A 14,912-nucleotide genomic window follows, 5' to 3' on the forward strand; every position below is an offset into this window, starting at 1 on the left:
AATTAACAATAAAACATAAGTTCTACAATATCTACATAATATTAAAAATGACAATGAAACAACATACAAAACGATAGCAAAACAATAATAAAAACGAAAAAAAAAACAACAACACCCAAACAACAAAAATAGCAACAAAAACAACACCAAAATAGCAAGAGCAGAAAAAAAAAAGTAATATCATTTTTATTAAAAAAAGTTAATTTATTCGGGTCTGGGTTGAACACTCTCACACGAGGCTTAATCTATTTAGAAAATGAGTCTCATTTTTTGTTCAAACCCATTTTTTTGTCCAAACCCTCTCATTTTCGGGAAAGCTTTCAAACAGAGTTGGACGGCCCGACCCATTATCATATCTACGTAAAACTAAGGATAACACTTAATTAAACGGCACCATTTTTTAAACAGGCATGTGAGGGTGCTAATACTTTCCTTATGTATAATCGTATTCAATTTCTATTTTATAGACAAAAAATTATCTTCTCAATAAATTTTAATTTAATTTTAAAATTTTATTAAAAATATATTTCACACCTAATAAAAAAAATTAGTGGGGAGTCCATATTTTTCAAAATATCGTCTAGCGGACCTATAAACCATTATGATGTATATAAAAGTAATATATGATAAACAAAATAATAAAATAAATTATTGATAAAATAATAGTAAAAATGATATTATAATACATAATTGATAACATAAGAATAAAACATTAGTTAAATAACATAACTTTTTATAATACCAAAATGTAATTATTTTTAAGCTTTGTAATGTAATAGGTTAATTTGTTAAAAAAGTTTAGATTGAAATTTTATTAATATATTAATTAATATTTAAATTTCAATTTATGTGCTTGTTAAAAATTTTATTAAATAAAATATATAATAGCTATAAAAAATTTATATTAAATATAACTTAAAATAATTAACTTATTAATTACACGTTTTAAAAATTATTATAATATAATTTGAATATAACCTAAATCCTATATATTTATTTTTAAATAATTCACATGTTGTGAATTTGGCCTATGTTGGCTTAGTTGGTAAAGCCGAAAGTTTTATGTCTTGAGTACTCAAATTTGAGACTTAACGAGTCTATGAGAGTTTTAGTTCAATTAATATATATATTTCATGTGTTATTATTAATAATTAATTTTAAATCATATATTTCATTATTTATTATATGTAATTTTTAAACAAAAATTTATTATATAAATACATTATTTTCATGCATATAACGTGATAAAATTTCTAATATTTATAAAAAACTTTAGTTTTATATTTTAATCAATTTATCCTGAATACTTTTTTTAAGAAATATTTTCAATCATACATCAATTTAATTTTTCTGAATTAGCATCACTTGATGACACCAACTAAATTAAATTAAACATGTTGCATTTACAAATGTTTGCCATAAAGTTTAAATTGCTTTTATATGGCTCAATTCACGCAGCATACATACTTCATAGAATTTGATGGTAAAATCCCAGGAAAGAAAAGGGGGGGGGTGGGGGAGGGGGAGGATCATAGACATAGCACTTAAGACATCCTAGGTTATTTATTTGTCTACAAAGCATGTGCTTGTGCATGTTCAGGTTTGTGACTGAATTCATAATCCAGATGAACAAAGGCACGCTCAATCTCTGGCAGTAACTCCAACTTTTCTTGCAATGATTCCCCAATGTCATGAGCTTCTTGCAATGCCATGTTTGCTGGGAGTACAATGTCAACTTCCACGAAGTAGTGAGACCCGAAGGTGTAGGCTCGGACAGTATCGATATGTCTTATGGCCTTGTGGTGGTTCCAACACAGGTATGTTAGTTTCTGAAGGTATTCCGGAGCTGCTGATTTTCCGACTAATGAATTCACGTTCTCTAGTACCGTCATCGACCATGTCCGGATAGTGTATAGAGCCAGCTGCATTGTTCAAGTTCCATCTCAATGAGCCATACATGCTAAATGTCAGCAAATTCCGGAGAAAATATTTTACTTACACTGATAGCTCCAACTGGGTCCATCCAATCATCGATGTAATTTGCGAGCAGCACAGCAACAAGGCCAATGATGTTTGTGATAACGTCGAAGAAATGATCTTGGGCATACGCTTTGACAATTTTGTTTGTAAATGTGCGGCAATAAAACACAAGGAAAAGCTTTACCAGGGTCACTCCGAGCATAATGCCAACAACCCACCGTTCTTGTTCATTCGTCAGGTTGAATTCGTCATCCTGAGCAAAACAAAGAGATATGCTATTGTCATTCGAATTGAACAAGCAGTCATCCGAAAATATAGTAAAAGATTTACAGAACAAAGATGAGAACTTTAATGCGTAATCAAAGTGGACTTACATCTGATACCATGGTTCGTACAGACTCCAAGATTATCTGCAGGCCAAGGGTTGCCATGACAGAGGCAAAAACAAGGATACCCTGCACAAAATTTACCAGTTCTACTTATCTTTATAGTACTTCAAAACTTTATTTCGTGAAAACAGAAACAACCAATACTCGTATTTCTATGGCTATGCACCTGCAGAAGATGCAGATTGAGATGCACAAATACAAACCCGAACACAACAATGCATATACCTAAGGTTAACATGCGTACATATATTCCAGCTTCCTATCTAATCACTAGCCTTGTCCACGCTATATTAGAACATCCTCGAGAGGCAAGGTTTCATGTCTCCAAACAGTGTTAAGTAACATGAACAACTACGATTGAGAAATAATTATAAGTTGAGATCCTTGCATGCCTTCAGAAATAAACTGCATCCTGTGTTAAGGTACAAACCGGCTTAAATATGTTTCAAGGCAGTCAATGCGGTCACACTCAGATCAAATATTGCTTCAGAACAAGCACATCTGGTATTAAACACCTCTTGTAAGAGTAGTCTACGTTTCTAATCATATGTTTGTAAACAACCGATATACATGGTGACTCAGAGATAGGCAACCAAATTGATAAATGAGTCTGTTATTAATAGAAAAAAAACTCCAAGATATAGAACTAACCTTACTCCTTAGAACACACAGTTTGCTAATTTATCTTACAGTGTTTTCCAATATTGCAGCCATCCCTTGCCAAACACTAAAGCTTAGTTAGTGAGTGTCGTGCACGGGGTATGGTATATGTTCATCACAGGTATGTTCAATTGTTTTTAAGATTTCAATGTATTTGAAGGATCCTCGGAGGATCACATCCTGAAACCAATGTCCGGAAATGCATCGGATAAAGGTTGTTCAAGAAAACAATTACAACAAGGTGTAGTAAGCATACTGACCAGTGGCTGCATTCTTTTCTTTCCAATAGGATACTGATATGGATTTGGTGTTGACATAGAGAACGCAGTAAACCAGAGGATAAAGCCAGACAGAAGGTCGAGAAGCGAGTCCAACGTGGATGCAATTATAGCTAACGAGCCACTCCGGACAGAAGCATAAACTTTAGCAGCAAAAAGAACCATGTTTGCAACATTGGAAATTCTAATGGCTAACGTCTCACTTCTAGCCAACCTTTCCCTTTCTTCCTGCCAATCACAGCAACAAAGTTCAGTCTAATACTTCTTCAAACACGGTAATCTCGTTATCTAGAGAGAATGATTGGAACCTTCGACATTCCAGAAATAAAACCACGTTCAGCTAAGGCATCCATTTCATTAAAACCCTCGAGCATTTCCACCTGCTGCTGATAGTATTCAGCCACGTTGTCTTCTGGACCTGAAACCATCAAAGGGAACCATTTAGATGCATTATTATAACTCATTTCGTTCATCTGCAAGAGGTGTGTTGCACATTCACCAAAGAACATTGTTTAAAGACGCTGAGACTACAAACTAAGATGCATAAAATCTTTGATTCCAGCTAAAGGATTTCTCCACTCGCTCGGTTTTCCACTTACAGCAAAACTATCAAATATACAAAGGTAAAGTATATGTTAGTTTACCGGAACATATGTACAGTATAAGAAGACGCAAAATGACCAAAGAACACAGAAAGAAACATGAAATGAACCCCATATAGATGCTTGATTCGAAAGAGCTCAAATCTTTTAATTCTTTCCAAAGTAGAGCTAAAACAAAAAAGGTCCTAAAGTTCAACATATACACTTTAAACTAACTGAACGAGCACGCACACGCACACATGTGATTCTTTTAAATAACTCAACCAATAAACTTCACTTTCACTTAAATTCAAGAAAACTAGCTATCTTTTACCCTTGCAAAGCTTCAAACTCAAAATTCTGAGAAAGAGAAAATAACATAAAGAAGACAAATTACCATAACATCAACCTCAACAAAGTGCAAATCCAATTGTCAAGTTTCGTTTGATCAAGAAATAAGAAAGCATTTCATCATAATTTCCTTATGAAACATCAAACTGTAAAGCACACACCCTATGAAAACAGCCTTAAAAAGAAAGGAGAAAAAACCCCAATATTTCACATACCTCCTTGAACCAAGAAAAACTCCCTGCAAGGCTTAATAACTCTTTGCATTCATATAAAACCATTTTAGAGCTCACATTTAAAGACCAAAAAGCAACAATCTTTTTCACTCATAAAAAAAAACACCATTCCCTTGTTAAATTTATTAAAGTTTTGATGCTCAAACACATTGAAAATTAGCTCAAAACTCATATTAGCCATTAACAGGGAATAAACGGAAAGGTAATTCATAACAAAGTCCGACAAAGAATCGAATGTTGCTAATTTAAAACTAAACAAATACCAAAAAGAAAAGTTGAACTTTAATATACTCATTTGAGTAAATTGATAACCAGCTTGCTAATTAAACTAAATACAGAAAATCCAAGATACCCAACAAAAACTAAGAACATTACTATATTGATAATAAATTAAAACTATATTGTTAAAAACTTTAATGAGAAAAAAAAGTTGAAATTACCTAAAACCCCGAGGCAATCATGGAGGCTCCGAGGAGGCTTCTTAACATCTTTGTGTTCAGGCGATAACTGGAAACCATCAAAGTTCAACCGCCATGACCGGTCGCCATTGTTCTGATGTGGCAACAGCGCTAGCTCTTCGTCGCTTTCACGCGCCACCGTCTCTACCATTGTCCCGTTTCACTCCCTTCCAATATGAGGAAAAAAAAAAAGAGCTTGTGATTTTGCCTTTCCGTTTTCCGTTTTTATTCTATTTTAGCAGAGAGGGTCTAGATTGGAAATTAGATGAAAAGATGAGGGTATTTTGGGGATATGAAGAAAACTCCGACGGCTAAGTTAGCCTAACTCAGTGCCGGGAAAGTTGGGTGAGTGAGTAAAGGGGATGGTTTTATAAAGAGTTTGGGTTTACGTGTTGGGGATACGAAGGACACGTGGACGGTCAAGATGAGATCAGGGAACGTGAATCATTTGATATTTATTAGGAAAGTGAATATTAGGGGAAGAACGATCTGAGCCACTTGATTCCTTGGCATCTTGTGATGAAGGCTCATCTGTGGACCCACGGGATTTTATCCACTGAAATGATACTATACGGTCAGGTACACTAAATATTCGCGATATCATGAGGTTTTAAATTTTTGACCCATAAGAAAGTGACACGTTGATGACAAGAAACATTAGTAGGTGTCACACACCATAAAATAATCTATCAAAAGATATATCAATTTACATTTTTGTTTAGTGGGATTCTTGGTGGGCCTCAATTAAATGAATAGTTATAAAAACAATTAAATAAGTTGGTATCATAGGAGTTTTTTTTTTTTTAATTTGGTGATAAATGCACTTGATTTAATTTTTATATTATTGTTGTCAATTCAGAATGACGTAGATTCGAATAAGTTGAAATGCAATATCCTTCTACTTATGGGTTAAGTAGAGCCTAATGACTAACCCTTTGAGTTTAGTATGCCCGTTAAAAGGGTAGACGCTAGTCACGAGTTTTAAAACTATTTCATATCTAAGACGAGAATTGAACTCTCAACCACAAATTAAAGTAAGAGAGACCCTTACCATCTCACCTAACTCCCATGAATAATTTTTAATACTTTAGTTTAACTCATATAATATTAAATTTTTTAAATAAGTTATGGAGATGGGAAAAAAGCAAATAATTAATTAATCCTTTAATGGGTAGTCCAAATAGACAAAGAAACAAGATAACAAATTTTATCATTTTAACTTTAATGGAAAAGTCTAAAATTTAAAGGGTTGATAATTTGCACACCTATTTTGACTAGTGTGGATTTGATATTCATAATATTATTTAATTCATTAATACATTACTTATCTTGTAATAAATATCAAGTTGACATTTTTCTAAAAAATCTAACCATTAATAGTGAGTGTCTAGCATATTGGTTAAAGCAAAATACTTAGTAGAATACTATGCTTTGATTCTTTCATATCACTCTCAAATTACATCATCATGACATGCCATTTATGAATATTTTGAAACAAAAATTTGGTAATAATTCTAACAAATAAATTTTATATATTAATCCGGATAAATTACGAGTAATTTTTCGTATGTATTTATAAAAGAGCCATGTAAAATATAAATAATATTTTAGTTAAAATGGTAGTAATGAATTTTATAAATTTGATAGAAAAAATAGAATCACTTTCGTAATAATATTTATTATTTTATAAAAATAAATTAATTTAAATATAATTTATATCAATTCATTTTGGTTGATGTCGCTTTCAAAGAATTTGGAACATTTATGAAGCCTTTCTACCTTAAACTTGACTTGTCATGCTCACACTTGCAAGGCAGTTTGGTAATAAACTTCAGATTTTACAGCCACTTTTGAAAATTTTTATATTTTAAATTGTTTTTATATATATTACAATGATTTATTTATAAATAAATAAATTAAATTAAATATATAATAATACTCAATTATTAAGCTACAATATTAACATTCATAAATTGAAAACAATCAAAGTCAAATAAATTATTTGTAATTGTGTTAAAAAAATAAAAAATAAGGATTGAATAATTATAAATTAGCTTCCAAACCACAATTAATACTAAAAATTAATAATATTATCCAAATGCATAATTAGTAGTACACCACATAATAACAACATTGTCCAAGTGCATAACTAAATATTACACCACATAAAAGTATCAATATCTTTAACCTTGGGAAAATTTTTGAAGCCAAATTTTTTTATGCTTTTTATTTTTAACTAAAAAAGCTTTGGCCTCGGATTCATGACTCACTAGATAATCAAACATAGAACACAAGAAGTCATCATGAAATCCTTCTTCCTCCATCGACATCACTTGTTCGTAAAGCTGTGGTGTCTTATCCGCAGTAAATTGTTCCAAAGCATTAGCAATTTTGCCAAGTTGTTCACCCATAAATTTAACTTGTTCATCAACGACACTTTCTTGAACATTTTTTCTTTTACGTTTGGATGTGTCAGATAAAGATACATTTGTTCTTACCTCTTCATCCTCTTCATTGTAGCAGTCTAGAGGCACTGAATCTTGGTTACCATCATCCAAATCTATGTCAGTAAATGTTCTGGCAAAACTCCCTGTTGCTATATCTTTACCAACAACCAAAGCCATTTCATCATAATGATCAATGCTTTTATTCAAAAATGGTTCATACTTCTTGTGTTCCTGTTGGATATTATACTCAATTAGAATAACAAGTATAAAACAATTGAAATATGATTGGACTTGAATTTTGAAATCTAAAAAGTAGAGATACTAAATTGTTAGAAATAAAAGCACAAAGATTAATTTTCAAATTTATGAAAAGTACAGGGATTTTTATGGCTATTTTAACCAGCTAAAAATCAGCATTGGAGAAAGTCGATGACAAAACCAAACCTAGCAAGCAAAAATCTAAAGCTTCCCCAGCAACGTGGTAAACAAATCTGGCTTAGGCCTAACTGGATATCATAGCATGATTGCACAATATGAATTAACAAAAACATCTTTAAAAAATATGATTTACTTTATCAGATATAACCAAAGCTTATATTTCTCCCAGCAGTGGATATTTATCATCCTATGCATACAAGCCAGAAAATACCAATACCAGGTAATAAACATTTCAAAAACATATAAATAAGAATATAACATTAAAGCAATACAAGCTTTGTCCTACAAATTTTCATTTCATTGAACTGCATCCATCAAGAGGCATTTGTTAACTTGATACTATCCTACAAATAAACGGGAAGGATCTGCAAGCAACTTGTCACAAAAAATGCCTAATCTGTCCCTTGATAAACTAAAATCTGCAGTACCAACCATAAATAAGAATTATACAACAACCTTCTCATCCACGTTTTGCCTGAATGATGTTATAAGAAAACATGCAGCAATGAATAAATCTTGGAATGAAATGGGCTCCAAAACACACATCGCAGCACTCAACATAAAGGTGAATGTCTTTGAAAGTTTTTTATGTTTCCTATTAACATGTTGTTATGATATATATATATAAACCAAAATTATATGGTATACCAAAATTATTTGTTTATACATGCAAAAGACAAGAGCATCTAATCTGTGAATCGTAGTGAAAGAAAGTTGAGAACATGTAGAAAGGTAAAATTAATTGTATATGCAACAAGACAACCATTGACATTGCTTCAGAGAAAAATACAATTGAATGCTAAAAACAGGGCAGTGAATCTTTCTATTTCTCTTTACAATCATCCTAAAAACCCAATGGATCAAAGATGCACAAACTTTTCTTTTGCTTACTGATTACCAAAATCTGCATTCCCTATGGACAGGATAATTTTTGTACAAAAAAAAAGAATGAAATCTGTAAACAAGAACCAACCTAAGGTACAGCAACATGGGTTTTAACGAGATTACAAAGCATGGATCAAACACAAAGGAAAAATGAAATGTGTCATAAATTTATCTTGGAGGTTTAAAAACCTAACATTATGCTGCAAAATGATTTGTGATACATTACTGAACCAAAATCTGAAACGCAAACAACCCAAACCATTTCTTCTTCCATGCAACAAGCACAAAGAAAATATGAAAAGAGAAAAAGTAAACACTTAAAACACAAAAACACAAAAATTATTAAGAGGAATCCATGAAGAAGTTGAAGACATTTACAACGATGGAGAGGCTGATACTGTAAAAAAAAAAAACCTTTCTCTACTGCTCACAGAGAAACATGTATTTCACGAAATTTTACCCAAACCCAGAAAAAAAAAGAACAATATTGTACCTTAGAAAGAGAGATTTGCCTTTGCAGATTTGCCTTGCCTGAGAAAGAGAGAAAAAGAAGAATGTGATTTGCAAAAATAGAGAAAGAGAGAAAGAAATGAAGAACGGAAGGAAGGGAGAAGATTTTACCTGGATGAAGAGATGGAAAATGTCTTACGGAAAAATAATCTGTAAGACATTTTCCGTAAAACAGTATTAATTTTACCCATGTTTTGAAAAATATTTTCCAAATGTAAATTATTTTCAGGCTTCCAAATAGCGTAAAATGAGGAAAACATTTTCCGAAAAATCAAATACAAGCAAACAAACAGACCCTAAGTTTTGAACAAATAATTATAGGTAATTTGATAAATTTTTATATATTTAATGATAATATAATATATTGAGGGAGCTAATATTATTGTTGTTATAATAATTTAGAAGATGTGAATTTGAATGAATTTATGCACGTAATTTTTAACGATGTTGATATGATAACCTACGTGTCAATCCATATGCATTTTATGTTGATATGATATTACGTGTCTCATATACCATGCCAATAAATTAATTGAAATTATAAAAGAAAAAAATAAAAATTCATATTTTTTTTAAAAATAACACGAAGTACAAGTGGATTGATATGTGGATTGTTAGGCTTAAAATTTTAACATTTTAGTTCGTTTTTCCATTAAAAATATCAAGTTGTCTCTTTTTCAAAAGGCTGATGATCAAGTTTGATTATTTTTAAAAGGTTGAAAATCAAATTTAATTCTTATTTTAGCTCAAAAAAGAATAAGAGCTAAATATACCGATTGGAAGGATTGATTTTTATTTTCTTTAAAGATTATTAGTATGGTTTATTTGTGCTTCACGTTAGGTTGATTATTTGTTTATATCAAATTATAGAGTAAAATTTTAAAAATTATAATATACTAAGCAAGATTTTTAGAATCTGACAAGTGGTTGAACTGGTTAGGACATTGGTTTGTATGATTCAAAATAAATCATTAAAAAAGAAAAAATATTTAAAAAAACCAATCCAGTCTATTTTTTAACTTGGTTTAACCGGTTCATACTAGTTTGCGGGTCAGCTAGTCTAATACCTCTCTTCAAACCAATATCCCGACCAGTTCAAACAACAATGACTCTACGTGTCTACACTTTGTATATTTGAAATTTAGTCCTACTTTTATTTTCAAAAATTTAATCTATCTATTTTTTGAATTTATAAATCTACTTCCAAATTATATATAACCACGTAATAATTTAATTGAAAAGTTAACGAAATTAACTATTTGAACTAATTGATTACATTATAAGATTATTAAACTAATAAATAATATTATAAACATATAGAGACCAAATTATAAGGATTAAATCTCAGATTTAAACATATTAAGAGGACCAAAACTGAAAATTGATCACTTTTATAAAATATATAAAAAAAATGATAGGTGTGAGCTATTTGTCAGCTTGAGGAAAATCATTTTAAGCATACTTTAATATATAAGTATAGATTAAAACTAAAGGAAAAGGAAAACTTATTTATTATATTTAACATGGCTATATATATCAGATCTATAATTTATTAGTCAACATATTTATATATTTCCATAAGTATAATTTGAAAATTATAGTTGGTATCGTTATTATTGTAATAATTTAAATAATATAAATTAAAATTAAGTATTAAATTTTTATTTAAGAAATTAAGAATTGTATAAAAATTTGGAATATTATGATAAAAAAAAGATAATTTGACACAAAATTATAGTTATTTAAGAGGGTTTTTTTTTTAAAACAAAAATTGGTGAAAATGGGTAGTATCAAATTCTTTTGTTTTGTTGAGTCCATCGTTTGACAAGATTCAACAATGTTTATAATTTTAGTGAAAGTTGATAAGTGGTGGAGTACATTACCCATCATAATTGTGAGGCAAATATTCCATTATTTGTTCACCAATAATTTCAAAAGAAGATTATTTAATAAAAGTTGTGATAATAGCTTCCCATATACATGTATCAATCAATCAAACGAAACAACTCAGTTATTTGACCAAAACAAAAAGAAAACGAAACTATTTGATAAATTTAATATGTAAAAAATCAAGGAACAACGGTTTAAATAGCTCTCCAAGTATTTCAAAAAATTAATTAAGTCCTTCGTAACTTTTTGCATTTAATTGAGTCGTCGAATTGATGAATTTCATTAAAAAGACCCTTTGACCATCATTGACCGTTAACTTGTTAACATGGCAATGCCAACAATCGCCCGAGTAACTAAAGCAATACCTTAGTCCATCACCGCTGTTGGCGACATTGTGTATATCTACCTAGCAACCTTATATGACACGATAATTGCGGTTTTAATAAAGGAGATTTCTCTATAAGGTCGAACTATGATACCTGATGTGAGCATGGGTACGACTTTAGGACCAAATGTGAAAGTTCCATTTCTTGCATCACAAGGTACTAACTATGAGTTCGGAGATGCGTTGCAAGTATTTATGGGGCCAACCACGAGGGCAAGGGCTATAAAACTAAAGAAGGTGCTCAATGTTCTCATATAAGCCATTCGGGCTGAGTTGGAACAATCCACATTGCATTTTGGACTTAACATGGAGCATCAGCCTTGCAGCATTTTATTCGTTGCTCAATAAGTCTTTATTTCAAATTCGTATTTTTAAATAAAGAAGTTGTTGCTTTTCTAGTTTGTTTGTTTGTTTGTTTTGTTCTAATATTTTCGTTGCAATATTTTAGTTTATGCATTTGATGAACTGAAATGAGGTACTATTTATAGTGCTTTGAAGGTACCTTGTTGACCATACATTTGCCATGAAGTTCTTTCATATTTCGACCATAATTCAAGGATTAAGCAACTTAAGACTTAAGAATTCAAGCATACAATGGATGGATTAAATGAGGGGATTCTAGAAGATTCACATCCATGCATGTAACAGTGACCACAACCAAGGCCATTCAATTGCCACCGTCCAAGAAGAAAGCTGAACATGACTTTTAGAGGGATTCTAGATACATCATATTTATGTGCACAAGTGACCATTCGGCTAACCCCATGTACATTCATTTCCACTGTCCAAAAAGGGGGTTGAAAAGGACCTTTGAAGTATTCCTTATGTAACACCCCTTACCCGTATTCCTTACCGGAACAGAGTATGAGGTATTACTAAATTTTTAAAAATTTTCGACAGCATTCCTACTTATTTTTGCTTAAACCTCCTGCAAATTTAGAACACATTCCAATATACCAACCAATTTCATTTGTATAAACACACATATAGTTTAACTATTAATAAACACTACATTTAAAAGGGAACCATAACATATATTTACATGATGATCCCACATTACATAAAGTGTCTATACATGCCATAAAATTTCGGAACACTAGTAGTAAAATACCCCAAATGTGAAGGATAGTGTAGATGATTGTCTGACTTCGTTCCAATTTCCGAGTTGTTGGAAGTCACTATAACCAAGAGAAAAATAAAATCGAGTAAGCATATAGCTTAGTAAGTAAACACATGATAAATAAGTAATTACTCCCATAACTACACCAAAATATAAACTTATTCATGAATAACTTTATTGTTTAGGCAATTTCCAGCAAGCTGTTTTTCTGCGTCATAGTCGCTAATTTATTTTTATCTGGAGCTACAGGGCTCCAAATTGAGTTTCGTAAATTTTCCCTGAAACTAGACTCATATACCATTTCACCATAAAAATTTCAGAATTTTTAACCCAGCCAATTAGTACAGTTTATTCATTAAACCTTCCCCTGTTTCACTGCCCAACGGTTCTGACCCTTCCTCACTAAAATTTACTTAACTCTCTGTACAAAATTTGAAAAATGGTTTTTCTTATTTATAATAAAAATAGACTCAATAAGGATTCCAGGGATATAAATTTCATGCCATAATTATTTTTTTACAATTTTTGGTAATTTTCCAAAATTAGAACAGGGGATCTCGAAATCAATCCAGCCCTGTTTCAGTAAAATTCAGATATCTCCAAAAATACAACTCTTTTGCTTATTCTATTTCTTTCATATGAAAATAGACACATTCAGCTTCAATTTCATATATTATTCAGCTTCCCATTCATTTTCCACCATTTATGGTGATTTTTCAAAGTTACCCAACTGCTGTTGTTCAACACAGTTTATAATTAAATCGTTCCTTTTGCGTTTTTGATATTTTCTCCCATCTCATACATGGGTCGATTTAGTATTCAACTCAATATTTACCCCATAAAATTTTCCACCATATGGAAATATTCATCTTCCACACTTTTTTGTTGAACACTTGGAATGTTAACCGTTATTGGTGGATCTCGCACTTAGCACCACCGCTGAATCGGGGAATCAGCACTTAGCAACCCCTCGGGGGAATCAGCACATAGCAACCCCCTTTCACATTTCAAAGATATGGTGGATATCGCACTTAGCACCACCAATGAACCGGGGAATCAGCACTTAGCAACCCCTCGGGGGAATCAGCACATAGCAACCCCCTTTTCACATTTCAAAGATATGGTGGATCACGCACATAGCACCACCAATGAATCGGGGAATCAGCACACAGCAACCCCTTTATATACAACATACTCCGGCTTATTCCGAGTGTTCAACCCATAAACCATATATTGCAACCCTTTACCACCTTTCCCGATTTAACAACATTTTTAGGATATGGCCAAACATTTATTTTAATTCCAAATAAATCTCAACATATATCAAATAATATCAAAATAATACATTAAGTCACGTGTTTACTTACCTCGGTGCAAAATATCGTAATTTTGCACTTTACTCCCCTATCTTTTCTTTTCCCCGTTTGATATACTCTTCACGTCTTTCTTGATCTATAATAGCAAATTTAACTCATTTAATGTTCACACTCATTAAAATAATCCACCACCCAACTTTTTGAAAAATTACAATTTTGCCCCCAAACTTTTGCGTAATTACACTTTTGTCCCCAAGCTCGGAAATTAAACTTCATCACTTATTCTTAAGTTTTATAACATGCTGAACATTTTTCCCTTCTATGGAAACATCAAATTCCCACTCCAACACATACTTTTGAATATTAATTATTTTTACCGATTATGTCTATTTACCCGTTTTCGCTTAAAATTGCTTAGCAAAAGTTGTTTAACATAATTTATAGCTTCATATTCCACCATAAAACAGCAAAATAAACACATTTCACCTATGGGTATTTTTCCAAATATGAGCCCTAACACGAATTATTGCTAGAATAAGCTAAACCGAGTTACGAGGATTCCAAAAATGCGAAGAACATTAAAAACGAGGCTAGGATGCACTTACTATGAGCTTGAGAAAGCAAAGAAACCTTAGCTATGGCTTCCTTCAAATTTCGGCAGCAACTAATGAGGAAGATGATGATTTTTGTCATCTTTTTCCCATTTTATTTTTTTATTACCAAATGACTAATATGCCCCCACTTAAAAAAAATCTATTTCTCTCATTTCTTATGTCTATTTTTGTCCATCAACTAACTAATGGTCTAATTACCACATAAAGACCTCCAATTTAAAATTTCATATCAATTAGATACTTCTACATATAGAACTCAACTTTTGCACTATTTACAATTTAGTCCTTTTGACTAAATTGAGTGCCCAAACGTCGAAATTTTCGAACGAAATTTTTACGAAAACTTTCCGTGAAATTGTAGATCATAGAAATATAAT

At 31.3% G+C, this 14,912-nt stretch overlaps 2 protein-coding genes across 4 annotated transcripts; both read right to left on the reverse strand.

Moving 5' to 3' along the window:
* Positions 1–1,369: 1,369 nt before the first annotated feature.
* LOC107897780 (metal tolerance protein 11) lies at positions 1,370–5,351 on the reverse strand. Of its 3 annotated transcripts, none has more exons than XM_016823350.2 (6): positions 4,913–5,351; positions 3,616–3,725; positions 3,290–3,535; positions 2,355–2,435; positions 2,000–2,233; positions 1,370–1,922 (listed from the first exon to the last, which is right to left on the reverse strand). In XM_016823350.2, exons 1-6 carry the CDS (start codon positions 5,079–5,081, stop codon positions 1,572–1,574), a joined length of 1,191 nt encoding a protein of 396 aa, XP_016678839.1. In that variant the 5' UTR covers positions 5,082–5,351; the 3' UTR covers positions 1,370–1,571. The 3 variants fall into 3 exon arrangements, with proteins under 3 accessions (XP_016678839.1, XP_016678840.1, XP_016678841.1); XM_016823351.2 differs by lacking the exon at positions 4,913–5,351 and adding an exon at positions 4,455–4,518; XM_016823352.2 differs by lacking the exon at positions 4,913–5,351 and adding an exon at positions 3,807–3,926.
* Positions 5,352–6,989: 1,638 nt separating this feature from the next.
* Positions 6,990–9,456, reverse strand: LOC107897782 (uncharacterized). Its single transcript, XM_041078126.1, has 3 exons — positions 9,322–9,456; positions 9,194–9,231; positions 6,990–7,608 (listed from the first exon to the last, which is right to left on the reverse strand). Exon 3 carries the CDS (start codon positions 7,552–7,554, stop codon positions 7,114–7,116), a length of 441 nt encoding a protein of 146 aa, XP_040934060.1. The 5' UTR covers positions 7,555–7,608; positions 9,194–9,231; positions 9,322–9,456; the 3' UTR covers positions 6,990–7,113.
* Positions 9,457–14,912: the final 5,456 nt, after the last annotated feature.

This window comes from Gossypium hirsutum, chromosome A10, assembly GCF_007990345.1.
Source record: "Gossypium hirsutum isolate 1008001.06 chromosome A10, Gossypium_hirsutum_v2.1, whole genome shotgun sequence".
Lineage (NCBI taxonomy): Eukaryota > Viridiplantae > Streptophyta > Magnoliopsida > Malvales > Malvaceae > Gossypium > Gossypium hirsutum.